Source organism: Vicugna pacos, chromosome 6 (genome assembly GCF_048564905.1).
Source record: "Vicugna pacos chromosome 6, VicPac4, whole genome shotgun sequence".
Lineage (NCBI taxonomy): Eukaryota > Metazoa > Chordata > Mammalia > Artiodactyla > Camelidae > Vicugna > Vicugna pacos.
Window position 1 is genome coordinate 1,949,237 of NC_132992.1, and position 24,139 is coordinate 1,973,375.

The 24,139-nt window shown below is 35.2% G+C and overlaps 1 protein-coding gene across 4 annotated transcripts in view; it reads right to left on the reverse strand.

Annotated features, from left to right (window-relative positions):
• PIAS1 (protein inhibitor of activated STAT 1) overlaps nucleotides 1-24,139 on the reverse strand; it is a 112,659-nt gene that overhangs the window by 35,023 nt on the left and 53,497 nt on the right. For all 4 annotated transcript variants that reach the window (XM_072962181.1, XM_072962179.1, XM_072962180.1 and 1 more), the window contains exons 3-6: nucleotides 7,606-7,690; nucleotides 7,295-7,342; nucleotides 3,676-3,766; nucleotides 2,890-3,024 (exon numbers count right to left, since the gene is read on the reverse strand). In XM_072962181.1, the coding sequence (XP_072818282.1) occupies nucleotides 2,890-3,024; nucleotides 3,676-3,766; nucleotides 7,295-7,342; nucleotides 7,606-7,690 (359 nt within the window). The remainder of the gene's footprint in view (nucleotides 1-2,889; nucleotides 3,025-3,675; nucleotides 3,767-7,294; nucleotides 7,343-7,605; nucleotides 7,691-24,139) is intronic.

The window sequence follows — 24,139 nt, forward strand, 5'->3', positions numbered from 1 at the left end:
CACCAATCACATGGACTCATCCAATCCTTTTATTCTTCTATTAAATAAGGTTGTCCCTCCTAGCTACAATGAGTTACTATGCAATTCACTATTATCTTCTCTTTCTCTCAAGATTTATTTATCTGCCATCATCCTTTAAACATGTTTAAGATTCTCATTAAAACCAATAACTTATATCTCACATTTCCCTCCAGCTCACCCTTCTCTCTTTCCAAAGTCACACTTTTATACTTAACTCCAGCCTCACCTCCACCTGGTCACAATCTGGCTTCTCCTCCCACCATTCACCAAAACAGCTCATGCTAAAGTCACCTTTATGCTTCTTATCCAAAAGGCATTTTTTTTAGACTTCAACATACCTGACATCTCAACGTCTGCTCAATGCTGCTTACGATCTGCTTCTTTCTTGGCACGTTTCCCTTGGCTTCTCATAGCCACTCTCCATTCTGCCCCACCTCTCTGGTCCTATTTCCCCATGTCCCCTGCAGGCTCACTCTCTTCTACCCAGCGTCAAATGTTACAGTTCCTCAAGAACACGTCTTCAACCCTCTCTTCTCCCTACTCGATAGTTTTCCCTTAAACAATGTCATCCTGCTTTTATGGCTCCAATAACCACCAATGTGCAGATGACTCACATTTTTTCCCTCTAGCCCAAACTTATCCTCTGAGCCTATCTGCCCCACTGCCTATTCGGAATGTCCCAAAGGCATCCCACACTTAAAAGCTCCAAAATTGAACTCATGATTGTCTCCCTGTAGTCCCATACTCCTTCCTTCAAAGCAAAACAAAACAAGACACACCTAAACTCTGTACTTTTTTAGTGTTTCCTCTATCAGTAATATTATCATTTACCTTGATACTCAAGCCAGAAACCAAGGAGGCATCCTTGACATCTCCTTTGTCTCAGCCCCTGCTTCTATCACTCAATCCTACAGAGCTACCTACTTGTCTCCATCCCCAACGGCATCACTCAGGGCTAATATGCTCTCTCACTAACACTTCAGCAACACCTTGCTTGTAAGAGGTAACCTCTCTGTGTGATTCTGGCCTGTGTTCAAATTGTTCAACACTCTGAAGAGTGGCCCTTTCTGAACAGAAACAGGGTCCTAAAAACTTCCTGCTTAAAGAGAGAATATTCTTAACATTAACAATGCCTCAAAGGCCCTGCACAGTTTGGCACCTTTCCACCTCCAGCCTCATCCTGCATCCTGCTCTCCAACATTCTCTGCGCTCTAACCACAGTTGCTTCCTTTCAGCTTCTTAAAAAGAACTAGACTCACCCCTGCCAGTGGGCTATTCTGAAGATTGCTTCCCCTGAACCATTCACCTAACTGATTGATTCCATTCTACCCTTCTCTCAGCTCTTAGCTCAGCCATTACTTCCTCAGCCTGCCCTTTCTCTAGTTCAAAGTGCCCTTTAATATAATCTAAAGTCACACCTCTCTCCTAGATAGTACTTATAATAAAGTTCACAGTTTTGTGTGTGACTAGGTTCCTGGCCCCTGGATCCTAGGCTCCAAAAGAGTCAGGACTTCTTTTTCTTCTTATAGTACTGCCAGTTTTTAGTATAGTACATGAAATATAGTAAGTATTCTATAAATTTCAAACGAATTAGTGAACAGGCATGAGTTCATATCACAGAACTGTAATAATCAAAAACAGTCTGAAATTATGCCAGAAAAAGAACGGTAGGCTAAGAAACAATACAGAAAAGTTCAGAATAAATAAAAACCAAATACATAATAATGGTGGTTTCTGAGTTATCAGCATTTATTTAGTTAATAGTTTCAGAACTGGCTATTAAAAAAATTAAGTAAATTTTTATTTCACACCCCACATAAATTCACAACTGATTAAATATTTAAAAGTAAAACAAGGAAACCTCAAAAGTTCAGAGGAAGATATAAACAAGTATTTATGTAAGACTGGGAAGTACAGACAGACTAAGCATGATGGGGGCTGAGGGGAAAGACTATTAAGAACTAGAACTGGTCAGTATTTGGCTCCATAGTAAATTAAATCTTCTACACATTAAATAACTACATAAATAAAAACAAAAGGCAACAATCTAGAAACAAACATTTGCAACATGTGAAAGAGGGTTAAATCACTATATAAAGAACTCATAAATCAATAAAAATAAGAAAAATAGCAATAGAGAAATAGATATTGCTGTAATTTTAAAATGTAAATAATCACAAACAAAATATGTTCAATCTCAGTAAAAATAAAAGGAGCACTAATTGAAGCAATGTGGTACCATTATTCACCTATTAAAATTGGTATTGGATTTTAAAGAAAAATAAACTCTGTTGACAGGCTATCAGTCAATAGGCATGTGAATAAACACCGAAAGTCAGAGAATAAATTTGTACGTCTTTTGGTAAGGCAATCTGCCAATGTACACAAAATTTCTTTAAATTCTGCATGCTCTTTGACTCAGCAATTCCTTTTGGGAATTTAAGGAAATTATCATGTTTATGTATGCAAAGTTATCCACTAGGATGGTCTTCAAAATGTTCTCTGAAACAGTAAGGAATCAACCAACCAAATAAATGCTCAACAATAGGGAATAGGCTAAGTTATGGCACATTCATATTGGAGTATCATGTAGCCACTTAAAATCATGCACTTGCACATGAAGTAACGTAGGAAGACGTTTATGGTAAATTGCTGAGTGAAAGTTATCAGGTTCTAAAACACTGGATACTGCGAGATCCCATTCCCATTTTTTAAATGGGAACACTCTGAAAATTTATTGTGAGACAAAAATAAATCCTTCTGCAACTCGTCTGATAATATCATTTACATTTATATAAGCTCAGGTAGTGATGGAATTTAATCCTTCCTTCTATTACGAAAATCTGGTAGAAAAAATAATTTACTTACTCTTCCAATTTCTGCAGTCCAAGAAACAACAATGGTGTTTGGTACAGTTGTGGACAACCTGACAAGGGAGGTGATATTAATTGGTCGGCTAGGTCGCTTTGGTTCCACACCGTTTTTAGTAGGTGGAAGATAACCCTAAGGATGAAACAGAATTCATTTGACATTATTCCCATAACATCTCAACTTTCATTCCTTAAAAATACTTTACAAATGACATATTAGAAAATCTGAGTATTTTAGTTTAAAAGTAGAGAGACAATCATTTCTAAGAGTTTCTTGTATATTTCTCTAAACAACCCTACAGTCTCATTGTAGTAAGCCTGAAAAAATACTGGTAATAGAACTTAAAAATCTCTAAAATTTAAGAATTAGACTGAATTCTTAAAGAGCTCGGATAAGTCTATAAGGAATATTTTAAAGGTGAACAATAAGAACCCCCATTCCTGTTAAAGGTCCAGCATTCTTCAAATCTCTATGCTCCCACAAGCTTCCAGATCCACATGAATACATCTGAGGTTTTGTTGAAATCAACTCTTCTTCTCAAAATTCGGCACAACACTAAATCTACCACACCCAATGCCAAGTCCTAGACTCTGTCTCCACAGCTAATGTCACAGCTGTTAATTGTACATAGTTGGTACAAGTGTTTCACTCAGTCACATGAATATATATCCAAAATAAAGATGTTTTCTTAGGGGAAAAAACCCCTATGATTAACAACAGCTGTGATGACTTATTTGATAGCTATGTTGGCAATGCATTTAAAAAATAGTTTTTAGGACTTACTGGAAGGCTGCAAGGTTTTGTATTCACTTTCACACAAAGGTTGGGTGGGAAGTGATCTTCTTGCGGACAACTGGTTTCTGATAAACAAAACCTAAACAATAAAGGACAAGTTTAATTTCCTTTATTAAAGGATGACCTCATTAATATTTTTGCTCCATACTTAATCTAAAAGATGGTCAAACTTAACAATCAAAAACTACTAAAACTAGACATTTCACATGATGAATAAATGTATTTAAACAGGTTCAAAATAAATAATTCCATCAAAGTACAGTTTCAGTGCTCACAAGTACCAACCTGTAGTTGTTTTCATAATATTTCCAATCATTTGTTTAAGCATGTTTGGGTGGGGGAAGGAAGGGAAGGCACTCTGTGGTTGAATAAATTAAAGAAATTCTGAATCAAAAAATTAAGTTCCCTGAACATAGAACTAACTTCTCAGAGCTAGGCTAACAAGCACTGTAACTTTTTAAAAGGGAAATATACAGTATTTCTCAAACTTATGTGCCAGTAGAACAAAACATTGTTTTGGTTCTCAGCAGAACATACTGAAAATGCTAGCAGTGCACCCCCAGGATCAAGTTCTGTCCACTAAGCCCAGGTACTCCATTATTCCCTGGGAACTGAAGATGTTGAATAACATTATTTGTATTATATCCACAAGTATTTAGAATACTAGTTTAGAAAACATTCATTTCTAAATTAAATGTATAATCTTTTGAGAAAACCAAGGGCAGCTACGTAAGTTATAAATTCTCTATTCATTCTTACATAGATCAAGAAATAAATTATTAATTTGCTCTTTAAGACAACTATTCTTAATTACTTAATTATTCCCAATATACAACTGAGGCTCATTCCATATTTACAGAATGTTCATAACACCTTTGAGTTATATGTAAGATGAAGGCTGCCTCTGAATTCTGTGAAATACCCTAATGCACAAACATCTTTCAACATCTTTTTTTTGTGTGGGAGGATCCACAAAATGGGACAATTTTCTATGTCAAATCTCATGGATACACATATATGTTCATCTTTAAGGGGAGACAATCTATAGCTTCCGTCAGATTCTCAAAGGGATTAGAGATCCACGAAAGGGTAGAGAATTACTAATCTACAAACATTTTCTCAAAATATACTTAGCAAACAGATGTCATAGCTCTCAGGATCATCTCTAACCCCAGAAGAACCATCTATTACAGGCCAGTTCTTTACACCGCAACAGTAAGAGCATGCCATGAAGATTTAAATCAATTTATTCCAATGAGGTGATAAATTTGAAACATGGACCTGGCTGCCTGAAGCTATCGAGAAAGAGTAATTTATATGACAAGCTGACTCCTATTCAACTAAGTAAAAAGTGAAAATCTAAATCACCCTAACAAACCAAAGGGAAAAAACGGCAAACAATAGTATAAAGTTTCTGTATAGGAGTTCATGGCAGTGGGGAGTGGAAACAAATAAATGAAAACAGATTAGGAATCTAATAGAGAAAATGCTGACCCTAATTCTGACCAAATTCTTTTCATGTTTTAGAAAAACAATTGTAAGTAGATGATAGAAAAATGCCATATGATATTGCTTATATGTGGAATCTAAAAAAAAGGACACAAATGAACTTACCTACAAAACAGAAACAGACTCACAGACATAGAGAACAAACTTATGGTAAAGGGGGTGGGAAGGGATAAACTGGGAATTTAAAAATTGCACCTCTTGAGGATTGATGGAAATGTTAGATATCTTGATTGTGGTGGTGGTGTCATTGGTGTGTACATCTATCAAAATTCATCAAATTATACATTTGAAATATGTGTAGTTTACTGTATAGGAACCATATCACAATAAAAGTGTTAAAAAATAAAATAAAATGCATGTTCTGATTTGAAGAATACAACCTCTTTTGTATCACTCTCAAAAAAAAAAAAAGGATAGTAGACAGGTATATACTCCCCACTTAATACACTGGGATTGCTGTGAAGGGTGAGGAGGGTGGGGATGAAAACCTTTTTATTAAAACACAAAGAACCACCTAACAATTACCAAATATAATACAAAATGGCTCTTTTTTTCAACTTCTGGAGATAAATTTGAATTAAAAATGGCTAAGCCATTTTTAGCCATCAAAATTCCCTTAGAATCTCTGAACTGGTCTACCCCAGGGGGAAAAAACCTTCCTTTGGAATATGAACCGTACCTCTTGCTGATTTAAAGAACGCACATATGTTAATACTAAGGATAGTAACTAGATCTTTTGTTCCAGAGCTACAGTTTTCAAGCTTTATTTTAGTCTTAAGACTTTCCTCAAATAAAAACCCAGAAGTCGAACATGCAAAACAGATCAAAGCAAGCACTACTTTGATTCAGAGTGTGTATATATGGTGGGGTTAAGGGGGTTGGAGGGGTAGAAGGTGAAATGGTAGCCGGAGGGTAGATCCCAAAGGGTGGCTCCAGGCAACAATTTGAAAATCACTGTTTTAAAGGACAATATCACATATCATATGAACAAAATGTGAATTGTTGAGGCAGGAAGTAAAAAATATTACAGCAATATATAATTAATTATGAAGGCATCATATTTTAACCCTTTATTCAGTCATGATCATGGTCTGTCCCTGACAGAAGACAAAGTAGCTTTTACATAGAAATACCTTTGTTGGTGCCTTCCAAAAGCAAGACCTCAACCTCTCCTCCGCTTTCTCAGTCTTCACTATTTTTAAGCCTAGATCAGAGATTTCCACGTCGCTCCAGGAAGCATGGCGCTTTAGGCTCTTTTCAGATCTCCTATGTATCTACAACCTGTACGTAAAACTTAGGATTTGATTGTTGAGACTGGGCTACCTGACTTATCCTTCCCGCTTTACAGAGAAAACAGGCTGAGGCAGACAGTGGTCCTGTATTTCCTCTTCTACTACTGCAGCTACAATAGCGCAGGGCACTTAGGCCGACACAAGTCTAGTCATTGACTAAAAAATCCAGCATAAGGTGGTTTATACAAGCCAGAGAGAGAGAGAGACATATTAACATAAAAGATTTCATAAGGTATTCTTAGAAGAAATGGGCTAAGAAAAGAAACTGAATATGGGGCAGTACCATGTTGGAAAATTTTCTTTTTGTCTTTGCAAAACTATAAAGAGATGTCTCACATGGAATCTAAATTAAGAGTGCATTTAAATTAATGATTTAAAATAACAGGACAAAGCAAATTAGACTATTTTGGTGGTTAGCCCATGAGACACTGTAGACTTAACCCAAGTACCAGTTCCTTATCTACAGTAGTTTGCCACTCATGTAGATAAGGTCTTTGCTTTCATAAAACTTGGTGCTTTTAAAGGGCTGACCTCTATGATATTTAAACATATCATTAGCTGGAGCTTATAAACCAACCAAAGGCAACCAAAACAGAGAAATGTGGTTAAATATATGTTACATGACTTGCTATATTAAAACTGAAATTGGATAATAATTAGGACATTTCATAATAGGAAAAGGTTTTCCCTCCCCTAAACATCTAAACCCAATACTTTCAATACTTGTTGAAAACTGGGTATATTTTTAATATCCTTAAGAAATATTAACTTTTAAACTTAGATATATACTTTAGCCATCACTGTACCTTAACTGGACCTGCACTGTGAAGTCACATTTGGTCCCAGAAATATCCCTAGAAAAGACAGAGGAAGAACTATAATTATTTTAAAGACATGCACATGAAAGCTGATTCAAAGACACTACTACTCTAGAAAGCATTGCAAATTAATCAGAGATACTAATTGTTCTCAGGGTAACTAACACTGTAATGTATTTTCAATACTAATATTTGCATGACACTAATACTCACCCAATACACTGTTCTAAAAAGTCACTTATCATGGACAGTACTGGATTCCAAAGTCAAACTGCAAGTTCTACTTGAAGACAACTTACATGGAACTACTGATCTGCTGCACTTGCTGTGGCGTCAATGCAAACGCAAAGCAGGTTTCTCGAAAGCGCTGACTGTTGTCTGATGCTAAAGAAGAAAAGGATTATACTTTTAATTATCTTCAAATTCATCAACAGAGAATACAATGCAAATAAAACAATGCACCTACTCACATGACTTTAAATTAACTAGGATGGATACTAGAGTTTAGATAAGTCAATTAAGGCACTGAAAAATAAGAAATGTGCCAAATATATAATCTTATAAACATTTTCATCTAAAATGCACACTTGTTTAAAAACAAATAATACAAACCCATTTAAAGATACATGGTTTCTCAGCTAAGTAACAAACATATACACCTTGAGATCTCCACAGGCGAGATGACATCTGGTCTTTAAGGCAAATTAAGAGTTTTACCATCTCCCGTCTAACTACATCATGCAAGTTTTATACAATAAATATATATAATTTCTCCTATGCTTAGATGACTTGACTTCAAAATTTGCCTGTGGTCACGATCTCAAAAGAGGAAAAACAAGAAGAAAGGAGGGAGGGAAGGAAGTGGAGGTGGGGAGAGAGAAAAGAGCAGGAGAGCAGACAAGCAAGCATAGGTCAGTGTGGACCAGGGATCCCTGCAGGCTGCTGCTGTGAGCAACAGTCCTACTGGCTTTTAATACATGTTTTATATATATTTAAAAAAATCAGTGGTCAATATCCCTCTTTTTCACTAATGTTTTCTCAGTGCTTGGCACAAAGTGGCACTGAATGTCTGTTAAATGAACAAAAGACTGAAAACTAAGAAATACCAAATTAGGCAGACACTATGGAAAACAGTATGGCAATTCCTTAAAAAACTAAAAATAGAACTACCATATATGATCCAGCAATCCCATTCCTGGACATACATTTGAAGAAAACTCTAATTTGAAAAGATACATGCACCCCAATGTTCACAGCAGCACTATTTACAATAGCCAAGACATGGAAGCAACCTAAATGTCCATCAATAGATGACTGGATAAAGAAGTTATGGTATATACCTACAATGGAATACTACTCAGCCATAAAAAAGAATGAAATAATGCCATTTGCAACAACATGGATGGACCTAGAGATTATCATACTAAGTGATGTAAGTCAGACAGAGAAAGATAAATATCATATGACACAAATGATCTTATTTATAAAACAGAAAGAGACTCACAGACATAGAAAAGAAACTTATGGTTACCGAAGGCAAAAGGAGAGTGAAGGGATACAATAGGAGTCTGAGATTAGCAGATACAAACTATTATATACAAAATAGATAAACAACAAGGTCCTACTGTATAACACAGGGAACTATATCCAATAGCTTGTAATAACCTATATTGAAAAAATATGAAAAAGTATTCATATGTGTAACAATCACTATGCTATACCTCTGAAACTAACACAACATTGTAAATCAACTGTTTCAATTTAAAAAAAAGCCAAATTAAATTATTTAAACTATATTTTTCCAGGGTAATTTTCTAGAACAAATGGATCACTAAAAGTTACTACCAAGGAATTCCCAGCATGTGAGCCACTTAAACCTGTGCAGAAAAAGTAGCTAAACTTGGCCATCTCTTACTTTCAAGCAATACTTCCTCCAAGACTACCATCAAACCATAGTATGTCATGCTAAAAAATCTGTACAAATGCAAAAAGGCACTGTTGATCTACAATTTCATGTCAATACAGGAGTATCTTTTAAAGTCTAAATTTGCATTTCTGCATTCTGTGATCTGGGAAGACTTTTTTCTTAAAGACTCTATCTCCAAGAAATAGTTACTAACTAGAAAGTTACCTTAATTGTGAAATATCAACCTGCAAAGAGGCTGATAATCAACAATCAGAATGTAGAAAAGTAAACAGTTTCCTCTGTTAAACAATGAAGGTAACTACTTTGAGTCTTAGAGGATATATCTCTATGAAGATTTCAGTCCAGTAGGCTTAGCCCGATTTAGATTATTGGCTTCATTCTAGAAAAGTGCTAAAAAAATTTCTGAAGTACTAAAACCCATCATCCTCTAGGCAAAATTTCAGATTCATTTTAGAATATATGAGTACAGTAAGTTTTGGACACACATATGCAGATTTAAATAGAGAAGTTATGACTAAAATGACGAGACTGTTTCTTGAGCCACAAGCAAAATTCAGGTTTATTACTTAATACTAATGCCTATTTACATCTCTTTTACAGACAGTTGACTGGAATGCTCATGGGGTTATTACTGTTTAACTGGAAAAGTGTCTTTCATACTATGTGATTTTCAGGTTTAATTTTGCTATGAATGCCAGTGAATTTATACTTTTGGTCTTAGATAACAGACTATTTAAAATTTTTTTAAAAGTGAATTAAACTATCATTATCCCTTTCAGAAAAATGACACCAAACAGATTCAAGGAATCTTCATATTGAAAAAGGAGTCTTACAAATCATCCAAAATAACGACCTCCAGGGTTGGGGAAATGCATTCAGATGGATACACAAGACAATCCACAGGAATAAAGGAACAAATACCTATCTACTTACAAAACGGAAGTGTAAAAAGTCCAGCTTTTACATAAAATCTAATTTACAAAAACATCTAAAGCTTTATGTCAATCTGAAAAACTTCCATTTTTGGTGTGTTTTATAACATACACAATATTAGTATAATAGTTTAATGTATAACACATATATGGTATATACTAAATTTTTTTGCTGAGAGGTACAAATGATCAAAGTTTGCAGACCATTGTTCTAGACAGAGTTCAACTTTCCTTTCAGTTTTTTCATTTATAGTTTGTGCCCTTTTAGCCACGGAGGAAGAGGGGCCATTACCTTGTCAGACAGGAGATGACTGGCGATGAACAGTGTAACTGTAAGAAAGCTTGCAGCCCAACAGAGTAGCAAAGTTTAGTGGAAAGAGATGAGATCACAGAGACCTCGATTCCAAACTGGTCTTACCATTTACTTGCCATGTGACCTTCGGTACTTATCCATTCTCAGTCTGTTTTCTGTAATATTTAAACATAAATACACACACACACACACACACACCCTCACTGGGTTATTTGAAATATAAATGAAGTAAGGTATTTAAAACAAGCGCCAACTTCCTTTAATGTCTCCCCTCCTCATGTTCTTACACTGAATCAAAAAATATAATCCTGTAACTCCTATCCATAGATGTCATACAGCATATCCAATCACAGCCATTCTACAAATATTTACAAATATTTCAGACAACATTAATGTGCCCCCTTCTCTCCATGAACTCTTCCCACTGTATTCCAGGCAAGATTTCAGAATGACTCCCCCATCCTGATCCTTCTCCTTTGGATATATCTCAGGCTATCACACTCTTAAAGTGACAGCCAGAACTGCACACACTGTCATAACATATATCATTTCTCCAAAATACCTGCTGCCTCTCTGTAGTGGCCCATCCCTGTGCCACTGATAGTAGCCCTGATCAATGAAGTATGAGTGGAAGTGTACCACTTCTGAGCAGACCTTTAAGAACTATCCTTGGGCCTTAGCATCTTTCTCTCCAGTCTGCCTTGATTCTAGAGTGAATAAAACATACAGCAGAGGCACAGCCAACCTGCAGTTAATAAATAATGTAAGTGAGAAATAAATCTTAGTTGTCTGACACTGAAATTTCTGATTGCCTGTAAGCTGACTGATGTATTATTCCATATGTGATATGATTAGCATAGTATTTTTTTATCAACAACTACTATTGTTAATCCACACAAAAATCATGAAGAAAAAGTATCTGCTCTTTTTTCAGATTTAGAAATTGAGGTTCAAAGTAGTTATGTAATTGTCAAGGCCTCACAGAAGGTACGCAGAACCAGATACGGAGCTCGGCTCTACACATTTCCAAAGCCCATGCTCTTCTCATCACATAGGTCTAATCAGCTCCCCTGATCCACATGGTTTATTTTTATTAATGCAGCCTAGCATTATACTGGATCTTAGAAAACCGGAAAAGAATTATCCACAATACCTTCATCATAACTGCTTATCATTTTTACATTTCTTTCCAATCAAATTATACATATAATTTGAAAGATTGCTTTTTAAAAATTGCCCTTAACATATTTTCAATCACAATCCCTATTAACATATTTAATTACTGCATTGTATACTATCTATGGGGTATATGAAAATTTTACCCCACTGCATATGGGTATCCAGTTGTTCCAGCACTATTCATTGAAAAGACTTCTTTTTCAACTAAATTGTCTTTTACACCTAAGTCAAAGATCAGTCTTTCATATATATGTCGGTAAAAATATATACAAAGGGCCAATAAGCACATGAAAAGATGCTTAATATCATTAGTCATTAAAAAATGCACATCAAAACCACATACCACACAAAACCAGAAACACTTCAAAATTTCTAGGATGGCTATAATTACAAACAAAACAGAAAACAAGAGTTGGTGAGGACATGGAGAAACTGGAACCCCTCATACACTGATGATGAGAATATTAAAATGGTGTAGATGCTGTGGAAAACAATTTGGCAATTCCCAAAAAAGTTAAACATGGAATTATCACTAAGACTCAGCAATTCCACTCGTAGGTATATACTACTACAAAGAATTGAAAGCAGGGACTCCAACAGATGCCTGAACTCCAATGTTCATAACATCTTTATTCACAATAGCCAGAAGATAGAAGAAATCCACATGCCTACCAACAGATAAATGGATAAACAAAATGTGGTCTGTTCATACAATGGAATATATTATTCAACCATAAAAAAGAATGAAGTTCTGATACAATATGGATAAACCTTGAAAACACTATGTTAAGTGCAATAAGACACAAAAGGGCAAATACTGTATCATTCCACTTATACATCTAGAACAGGCAAATTCATACAGACACAAAATGGATTAGGGGTTCGTAGCGGCTGAGGGAAGGAGGAATGGGAAGTTAATGTTTGATGGGTACAAAGTCAGTGTTTGGGGTGATGTAAATTCAGAAATAGTGGTAATCATTGCACAACAGTGTGAATGTAATTAATACACTGAATTATACACTTAAAAATGTCATTCATAGTATATATATTTTACTACAATAAAAAGATTAATAAAATAGGTCTGAGACCTAAATGTAAAACCTGTAACTACAAAACACCTAGAACACATAAAAGAAAATCTTTGTGACTTTGGGTTAGGTAAAGATTCCTTTAGATACAACCCCAAAACATACTCTTTTTTTTTAATTGATGAATTGGACTTCATCAAAATTAAGAAGTTATTTTTCTTTGAAAGACACTGTTAAAAATAAAACGAAAAGAGAAGCCAGACCGGGAGAAAATATTTACAAATCACATATCCATTAAAAGATTTGTAGCCAGAATACACAAAGAACTCTTAGAAGTCACTAAAAAGAAAGTAAACAATATAACAAAATTTAAAATGGGCAAAAGATCTGAATAGACATCTCACCAAAGAAGATAAATATATGGATGACAAAAAAGTATATTAAAAGATATTCAGTATCCTTACTCTGTGGGAAATGCAAATTAAAACCACAATAAGATACACACCTATTAGAATGTCTAAAATCTTTAAAATGACAATATCAAGCATTGACAAGGATGTAGAGCAACTGGAAAATTCATACACTGCAGGTGAGAATGTAAAATGACCCAACGCTTTAAAAAAGTTTGGCAGTTGCTTACAAAGTTAAACTTGTATCTATCATTTGACTCTATTATTCCATTCCTAAGTAATTTATCCAAGAAGAATACAAGTATATAACAAAGATTTGAGACCCAATTTTCAAAGCAGCTTTGTTCTGACAAGCCAAAACCCAGAAACAACCCAAATGCCTATCAATGAGCAAATGAATAAAGAATGTTATATCCATAAAATTAAACACCACTCAGCAATCAAAAGGAATAAACTACTGATACACACAAAATCTTACAACAGATCTTATAATCTTGAGTAAAAGAAGATCAGACCTCACCTCCTTCAAAAAAGTTAATAGAGAGTATATGCTCCATGATTCCATTATATAAAATTTAAGGAAATGCAAACTGATCTATAGTGACAGAAAACACATCTAATCCAGGGGCTGGGTGGGAATGGAAGGGACAGCAGGTAGGGATTATTAAAGGGACGAGGAAACATTGGGGAGTTATGGATATGTTCACCATTTTTACTGTGGTGGTGATTTCACATAGTCAAAATGTATTAAACTGAACATTTCAAATATGTGCAGTTCATAGTATGTCAAGGATATATATAATAAAGTTGTTTAAAAAAATAGTAATTAAAGCAAAATGACACACATACACAGGTGGGCGGGGGAGGCAGAAGGAAAAGGAGGATTAAGAACAGAACCTTGGGGAACTTGTACCACATTTTAGGCTCAAGTCAAGGAAGAAATAGCCAGATATTCAGAAAGAAAAACATGAGGAAATGATGTCCTCGACACCAAGGGAAAAGAGAATTTCAAAGTGACAGTGTTAAATGCTCAGAGGTCAGTTAGGATAAGAATTGAGAAGTGAATTTCATAACTAGCAAGTCACGGGTGATCTTGGCTGAACCTGTTTCAGTGGAATGTGGAGCAAAAGCCAGACTGCAACAGTTTCAGGTATGAATGGTTACTGATTTAAACACTTAAATATGAGAACTCTGTTTTCATATCTGCTATAGGAAACCACGTATCTCAGATTTGTGAATTAATTACCATTCTGTTTTGAAACATCATAACCAATCCTGAAGGTCTCCGAAGTTCTATAATGTACAGTAATTAGAAGTTTTGCTAAGATAGGAGTTGAATATTATCTATTTTGGGGGTGTAGAATGAGTATCCTTTGGGTAATAACTCAGCCTCTCAATGTGGCCGAAATTGTTGTATACTTGTCAGTAGCTCTCGTTGAGGGTAAAAACATTTACCCTCGTTTAGAGTCATTAGATTTTCATTTTTTCTATGCTCCACTTTAGAGAAAGGATGAAACGTTCTAGTGGAGTTCATAATCAAGGATACCTACAAAGGCCGTGGAGGGTATCTCTTGTGAATATTAAGGGCTTGTTGTACAAGATTTTCAATGACCTGACCCCATAAGTATTAATCACTAATGTTTCATCTGTAAGAAAGAAAAGCATCGCCCACAATAATCAGGATATAATTATAATTTAAAGTATACAAAATGTGCAGAGAGAAAGTTAAGGTTTTAGAAATTTCATTTTTTTTAACATATTGTTCCATAGAGATGAACTGGACTAAAAAGAGAAAGGAATCACGTTGCAATTTACATAAACTCAAAACACTGGAAGGTAAAACCCAGATACATAAAATAAACAAGGCTATTGAGATTCTGATGATAGAAACACTGAGCTAATCTAAGTGGTTGTACTTTCAACTGCTCTAAAAATATTCGCTATTCCACCTCACCAGCAGAAAGGAAAGCTAAAAATAGTCATCTTTCTGTTATAGAATATTTCTTGCTGGTCTTGGGGAAAGTGAAACTCAAATACCTATCTACAAATGTCAGCCTTAACATCTTTAATGAACATTCTGGTTTATTCAAACAAACAAAAACCTGGGCAACTAGGTAGTTTTTAAAAACCTAGCTGGAATTACAGAACTTCATCATTAGGCTACTAGCCACCATTAAGACAGAAAGTTGTAGAAAATTTATTTCCTCCAATAAAAGACATATACCAAATCATCAACAAATTCACAATGCTTTAACTGTCTTTAATATGGGAAGTTTTTAAAGCAAGTAATATATAATGACGTGAGACCATAGCCATAAAATATTAAGGGAAAAATGCAAGACATAAACTTGAAATGTACAGCATAAGTAAAATTATTTATAGAATATATGCACTGAAAGATCAAGAGGCAGCAAAAACTGATTTCTCTGTAACTTAAAATTTCCATATTGAGTATGTATTGCTTTTATAATAACTTGTTTTACATATCTTATGTAGAAACCAATGTAAAATCACACACACAATAAATACACAGCTATGATGTTCTATTGCTAGATCTTAACAATTCTCATGGTGGCAAATGCTTCACAATAAAACCTGGGTAAAGTTTCTTTGGGGTACAACGTGAATTTTTCCACTCATACAGAATAAAAATTACCAATACTAAGAAGTAGGAAACAACGCTGTAACATGTAATGAATACCATTTGACTCCAGCTCTGTTAAAATCCTTTGATTTTATTGCATCACATTCCAATTGCAGGTTCCTAGTAAATTCATTTTCAATAAGCTTGCTACACTTTTCATCATTTTTCTCCTCTGGATTTAACTCTACTTGTCCTATTTATTTTGCCTTTATAATTTCTCAGATAGTTTACTGAGTTAGCTGGTCTCCTGACAGATTTAAATTGAATGAATCTATATACACTCTCGGGTAACTTTAAAGCTAAAAGTATGGTAAATATTTTATCTGGCCTATCCTTTCACAGCTGGCATGCTATCAGGCTATTTTAAGTCAGAGGGGTTAAGAAACAGGACTGGGTCAAATCAAGCCAGCCAGCTATGAACCCAGTCTGATGATCGATGTTTAAATGCAAAAATAGAAAAAGGAAGCAGACTGTAATTGGGAAATTCATTTTCTTTCTTTTGAAAAAAAAAATTCATTTTCTTCTTTTTCTCTTGTTGGCAATACAACCAGCCCAAGACAGAAAAAAAGACTAAAATTTTGCTACTTGATGATAGAAGCTAAAAAACATTTTGGTGTACATTCTTCCTCCTATACACACACACTATGTGTACATAATGTACACATTGTTTCCCATAAAAATCTCACTAAATACTTTTCTTTTCTCACTTAAAAATGTATAATAAAGGGAACTATATTTAGTATCTTGTAGTAACCTATAATGATAAAGAACACGAAAAAGAATATATACATAAAATTGAATCAATACACTGTACACCAGAAACTAACACAGCACTATAAATCAACTACAATTCAGTTTTTTATAATGTATAATAAAAAATCTCTCCATGTCAATAAACCTATCTCTGTCACCATTTTAAGTGGCTACAAGGTATTCTATTACATAGATATGCCATAATTTAACCGATCTCCCATTGTTGGGCATTTAGGTTGTTTTCAACTTTTTCCTACTAGAAACTATGCCTTGATGAATCTTAATCCTCTCTCCCTGGTGTGTGTGTTCATTTATATGATCTTTATTTCCTTAGGACAAACTCTTAGAAAAGGAATGAGTGGGTCAAAAGATATACATATTTTTAAAGCTTTTGTACAAGTTGCCAGATTGCTTCCAGCAATGTTCACTTGCATAAGTAAGTGGTACACGAGAGTTCTAAAGTTCCTGGCCAACATCGGTCACTAGATTAAAAACATCTTAACTGTCTAAAATTTGCATTGCTTTGCCTACTCTGTAAGTTGACTACTCTTCATAGTCTTACTGTCTTTCGTTTTTAAATCACTATTTGTATCAGTCATCTTGTAATTTTTTCTTTTGATGCTTCAAAACTGAGAAATGACCATTGCTTTTAGTGACATAATGGTCATTCACTGATGACCTAGATGATAGCAGCTTGTTTGGCATGGATTAAGTGAAAACCATTTGGAAAGGGTTCATGAGAGAAAGAGAGGAAAGAAATGAGAGACAATGAACTGAAACATTCCTGGTAAGGATTTTTGTGAAATAAAAGAAAATGGGGGTATAGCTGGAAGGAAATTAGGAGAAAAGTAGTTTGTTTTTTCAAGATGGGAAAGTTAGCATAAAATTGTGTATTATGGAATGACCTGGTAAATAGGCAAAAAACTGATGATAGAGAAGAGAGAAAGAAGAATTACTAAGCAATGTCTTTGAATAAGCAAGCGAATGAGATCTAATGCACAAGTGTAAGGATTGACCTTGGCCCAGAGACCAAACAACTTACACAGTATCAAAAGAAAATGTATATAGCATATGGGCGGAGAGGTAAATAGGTGTGTATGAGGTACTTATGACTGTGGGAACTTTAAGAAGTTAACTTTTGACTGGTTCCATTTTCATGGTAAAGAAGAAATAACAAACAAAGTCATGAGCTAAGAGTCAGAGTGGAAGAATAGCTGTTTGCGAGAGAATAATGTGTCGTGAGAATAAGATATGAAATAGTCATTGAGCAAAGTGGGAAGAGTGTGTGAACCAGAGTAGCACTGTCTGATGGCTGGGTAGGATTAAGCACTCCTGTCCATACACAAATCATTTCTAGCAGCTTTACATATATTAAAGATATGTAATATAGTCATATAATTATTTTCCTTTTATTTATTTTTGCCATTTAATGTAATTTAAAAAATTTTGAGTACTCATAATGAAATTTCAATGCTTTCTCTCCTGAAGGAAAATTTCTTCCTAACCTCAACATTATTTAAATATTTTTATGCAGTTTAATGCACTATTTATGCACTTATTTTAATGCAACCTATATTTCCCTCTGATACCACTTTAGTTTCATTTTAAGCATTTAAATCTTTAAGCCATTTTGATATTATTCTGACAAGTTGGAGGTAGAAATCTTACTTTTTAGTGGTTAATTAGGTACTCCTGAACAATTCAGCATCCAATTCATGCCACTAATTGGAAATTTCACTTTTATGTTACTTTAAAATTATATTTCTACTTCATTAATTGCTTATTCAGGCATCAGTTCCACAGTTTCAATTACTAGGTCTTTGCTACATATATAGATAGTTGTGTTTTATATGTGGGATAGCATACACTTCATCTTCAGAATTTCTCTTATTTTTTTCTTCTAGATTATACTGGATATTTCAGTCATGCTACCTACCACATCCAACTTCCCATCCTAGTTGACTCTTCCCAGTCCATACCTTCTACCAGGCAAGCAGCTCTAGGCTGTTTTCTATACTGAACAGCCATTGTTGGCAATAGGGAGCCTAATTCTCCCAGGGCTGGCCTATCCACAGGGCAACCCATAAAATGACTATGCCTGAAGGAATCCATCCATGCATTAGCAACATATTAACTAAAATCAATTCAAACTAGCTTCTCCTAGGATTTGGAGTGTGGAACATACAGGGTCTCCAGAGCCAAACAAAATAGATGCTTAGAAAGAAAAAGAGATGCCACAGAGCATGCACATTACCAGTCAGAGAAAGCACATAATCATAATTTTGTAATTCTGGTTTTAATTTTTGTATAGCCTTACAATAAACCTTTCTTAGATAGCCTGAGGTATCACCGCTCCTTGCAATAAGGAAAAAACCTACAAACACAAAAGAAACTTTAAAATCATTTGATAAAGCTCTCTTTCTCTTCCCTTATCTCCCCTTCTATTAAATTGGATTTTTAATTACAACTATGCTAAATTTATTGAGAATAGACATCTTTCAAAGGACACTGTCTTTCTATATATTCAAGTCTTTGGGGGGATCATAAGCTTTCTTTTCTTCAAGTAAGTTCTATAAATTTGATGAGTATTCTCTTGTATGCTTGTTGTTGTTGTGGCATGAGATTTTTCTTCAATTTTCTATCTAGTTCTTAGCAAACCTAACAGTATTTCTCATAGTGTGGGCCATGAGAATACAGCATAAGCTGTTCTAAAGGGAAAAAGGTTCCGTGCTCAAAGAATTTTAGCAAGTTGTTGCATAAAACATCTCCCACTTAAAGAGATTCATAGAGCATATTATCATATTTAAAACCCTGAGAAATTCTGCAGTAACAAAGCTTATTTAAATTTAAGTTTCCAAACGTAATGCGACATGGTCAAAGAATACCGACTGACATCCCAGGGAACCAGTATCCAAGGGTCACATTTTGTAAAGCAGTCGTATATAAACTAATAGACATTTCTTGTATTCAGCCACTTCCATTCCCCTAAAAGGCATTTTTGCTTGTGATTTACTTCCAGTCTCAGAATGGAGCATATGACCAAAGTCCAAGCTGAGAAGTGCACTGCATTCCCCTGCAGGGCTGCTTGGCTGGACGTGGCATTTAAAATAGCTCAATCACCGTGAACCTCAGGACTTATCTTGGGAATGTAGGGACAAAGATTTTTTCTCTTTTGGGCTACATTTGAATCTGGAAGGATTTCAAGAACTGCTGGGAACTATATATACATAATGTCTAAAAAAGATCAGACCAAGCTCAAGGAAGCAGAGTCACAAAATAAAGAATATAAAACAGATTTGCTATACAAACAGTCACTCAATAAATATTTATTGAGCACCTAATACATGTAAGACATTATTCTAGGTGCTTGGGATAATCAATGAAGAAGAAACCAAAAACCTCTGCCCTTATGGCACCTACTTTTCAATGGCAAAAGAAAGATAATAAATGATATCACAATAAATAAAAAGTATGTGAGAAAGTGATAAACATTATGGAAAAAATAGTGCAGAGTAATAGGGATTAGAAAGAATGAAGTGGAATTTTAAATAGGGTAGTCTGGGTAAGTCTTTTAAAAAAATATTAATATCTTGACTTGAAGGAGGTGAAGGAGATCGTCACGTGAGTACCTTGGGAAGAGGTAAATACCCACGCCAAGGCCCCAATATAAGAGCATACAGCATACAGTGTATCCAAAGAACAGCAAGAAAGCCACAGTGGTGAGGGCAAAGTTAAAGAACACCAGTAAATGGTGATATCGAATGGGTAAAGACAAGACAGAGCTAGATCACAAGGATTTTGGATTTTACGCTGAGTCACATGAGGGGCCAGTGGAGAGCTTTAAACAGAGAAGAAACATGATTAAAAGAATCATTTAAAAGAATCACTCTGGCTGCTAAGTTGAAAATATTGTAAAGGAGGCAAAAGTAGAAGTAGTGATCAACACAATAATCCAGGTAAGAGATGGCAGTGGCTCAGATCAGGGTAGTGGCAGTGAAGGTTATGAGAAATGGTCAGATTCTGAATATATTTTAAAGATAGAGTCAACAGAATTTCCTAACTAATTAGATTGGGACATAATAAAAAAAGAAGAATCCAGGATGGCTCTAAAGATTTTGGCTTGGAGACACGGCCCTACCCACCAGAGGTCCAGGACCAAGCTTCACCCAGCAGTGGGCAAGCACTGACTCATCCTGTCAAGAAACCTGCATAAGCCTCTAATCCAGCCTCATCCAGCAGGGGGCAGATATCAGAAAAAAGAAAATAACAATCTCAAAGCCTGTGGAAGGAATCCACACAGGCCAGACTCTACACTAGGACCAGCTGGACCCTGGCCCTTGGGTGACAAGAGAGGAGTGTACTGCTGGGACACACAAGATGTCTCCAACAGAAGGCCACTTCTCCAATGTTAAGAAACGTAACTAACCTACCTAAAAATACAAATAGAAAGATAGACAATATGAAGTGGCAGAAGAATATCTTCCAGGCCAAGGCACAACATAAAATCCCAGAAGAAATAAGTGATGAGAAGATAAGCAATTTATCTGAGAAAGAGTTTAAAGTAATGATGGCGAAGGTGTTCAGAGAACTCAAGAGGAGTATAGATGCAGAGAGCAAAGTTTTTAGCAAAGAGTTGGAAAATATAAAGAATACCCAGAGTTGAAGAATAAAATCACTGAAATGAATAACACACTGGACAGAACCAAGAATAGACTAAATGAGGCAGAAGAATGGATCAGTGAGCTAGAAGACAGATTAGCAGAACAGAAAAAAGAATGAAAAGACATGAGGATAGTTTAAGAGAACTCTAGGACAACATGAAGCACACCAACACCTACATTATAGAGGTCCCAGAAAGAGAAGAGAAAGAACCTGAGAAAATTTCTGAAGCGATAACTAAAAACTTCTCCAACTTGCGAAAGGAAACAGTCACCCAAGTCCAAGAAGCACAGTGTGTTCCACACAGGATCAACCCAAAGAGGAACACACCAAGGCATACAGTCATCAAACTGACACAAATTAAGGATAAGTAGAAAATATTAAAATTAGCAAGAGAAAAGCAACAAATAACATACAAGGGAACTCCCATAAGGTTATCAGCTGATTTTTCAACAGAAATCCTACAGGCCAGAAGGGAGTGGTGTGACATATTTAAAGTGATGAAAGGGAAAAACATACAACCAAGAATACCCTATCCAGCAAAGCTCTCGTTCAGATTTGATGGAACAATCAAAAGCTTCACAGGTAAACAAAAGCTAAAAGAATTCAGCACCACCAAGCCAGCTTTGCAACAAATGTTAAAGGAACTTCCCTAGTCATCAAACCACAAGAAAAGAGAACAAAAAGAAGAAAGAGAAAAAAAAAGACCTACCAAAGGTTGCTTTGGCAATTCGGGGTCTTTTATGGTTCCATATAAACTATTCTAGTTTTGTGAAAAGTGTCATGAGTATTTTGACAGGGGTTACACTGGATCTGTTTTGATAATATTGATTCTTCCAATCCAAGAGCACAAGATACCTTTCCATTTCTTTGTATCATCTTCAATTTCCTCTATCAATGTTTTACAGTTTTCAGAGTATAGGTAACCTCCTTGGTTAAGTTTATTTCTAGGTATTTTGTTGTTTTTGATGTAATGGGAATGTTTATGTCAGTTATAAAATTCTGGTTTTTGAAGTGAAAAAAAAAGTGAGTAAAGGGCCACAAATGGCAAAATATCCTTTTTATGGGTGAGCTGTATTCCGTTTCATATATATGTACATTTTCTTTATCCATTCATCTACTGATGTGCACTTAGGATGCTTTCATATCTTGGCAATTATAAATAATGTTGCTGTTAATAGCGGGTGTATGTATCTTTTTGAATTAATGTTTTTGTTTTTCTCAGATATATGCCCAGAAGTGGAACTGCTGGGCCATATGGTGGTTCTAATTTTAGGTTTTTGAGAAACCTCCATATTGTTTTCCACAGTGGCTGCACCAATTTACATTCCCACCAACAGTGTACAAGGGTTCCCTTTTCTCCATATCCCTGCCAACATTTATTTGTGTCCTTTTTGATGATGGCCATTCTGACAGGTGTGAGATAATATCTCATTGTGATTTGGATTTGCATTTCCCTGCTATTAGTGATGTTGAACAACTTTTCATGTTCCTGTGGGCCATCTGCATTTCCTCCTTTGGAAAAATGTCTGTTCAGTTGTTCTGCCCATATTTTAAATGGGTTGGTTGGTTGGTTGGTTGTTTTAATGGAAATACAGTTGATTTAAAATGCTGTATTAGTTTCTGGTATACAGCATGGGTGGACTTGGAGGGCATTATGCTAAGTGGAATAAATCGGACAAAGACAAATACTGTAAGATATCACTTACATGTGGAATCTAAAAAAAATAATACAACAAACCAGTGAATGTAACAGAAAAGAAACAGACTCACAGATGTAGAGAAGGAACTAGTGGTTACCAGTGGGGAGAGAGAGGGGGAGGGGCAAGATGGAGAGAGAGGGGGGAGAGGTACAAACTATCAAGTATAAAATAACCTACAGGGATATATTGTACAACATGGGGAATGTAGACAACATTTTATAATAATAGAACTATAAATAGAGTATAACCTTTAAAACTTTGTGAGTCACTATACTGTATACCCGAAACATAATATTGTACATCAACTATACTTCAATTTTTAAAATATGATATTATAAAATAAATACATAAATAAATTTTAAATGGTTTAGAAATCTTTTTAAATTACTGAAAAAGAAAAAAAGATTCTTAGCTTGAGCAACTAGACAGACGGAAGATGCCCTTAACCAAGACAATGACTGTGGGTAGAATTTGTTTTGGAAGAGAGAACAAAAATTCACTTCTGGACAAATTAAGTTTGAGATACACATCTAAACAGTGATTTTATATAGGCAGGTTGATGAGACTCTGGAACTCAGAGGACTTGGCTAGAGATATAAATTCAGGGTCATTAATGTTTAGTTATTATTTAAAGACTTGAGACTAGATAAAATCACCAAGGAAGGAAGTATAGACAGAAAAGAGGTCTGGGAGAAGAAGAGGAACAAGAAAAGAAGTGTAAGAAGAAATGACCAGTGAGACAGAAGGAAAATCGAAGAGAGAGAATAGTGCCCTGGACTATTTTGTCCAGTGACTGGAACCTGCAAGTAGCACCCGACTAGCTGTGTCAAATGCTGCTAACAGATCAAGTAAGCAGGGGACTGAGAACGCACCATGGGCTTTGGCATCACAGATCCTCCTGACAGGGCAAGTTTCAGTGGAGTGACTGGAATAATAGCATGAGTGGAATAGATTTACAGGAGAATGAAAAACTGAGGAATCGGGGATGGAGACTACAGAAGACTTGTTCATGGAATTAAGCAGAGGGTCAAGAGAAGGATCATGGTGATGCTCGCTGAGCTCAGCATCACACCTCTTATTCTTTGGTTGTATAAAGTAATGGATTAGCTTTTACATTTATGCCAGTTTTGGGTGGATTCTCTATCATTCGCAGTAAAAAAGAATACTGATTTTTTTTACAGTAACTTTTAATTAGCTCTCATGCTGAACTCAATTCTAACAATTCCTCACAACTGATTTTCTAGTAATTTTCTTGTATGAGAGTTCTTGTATAAAAGGAGCTAGA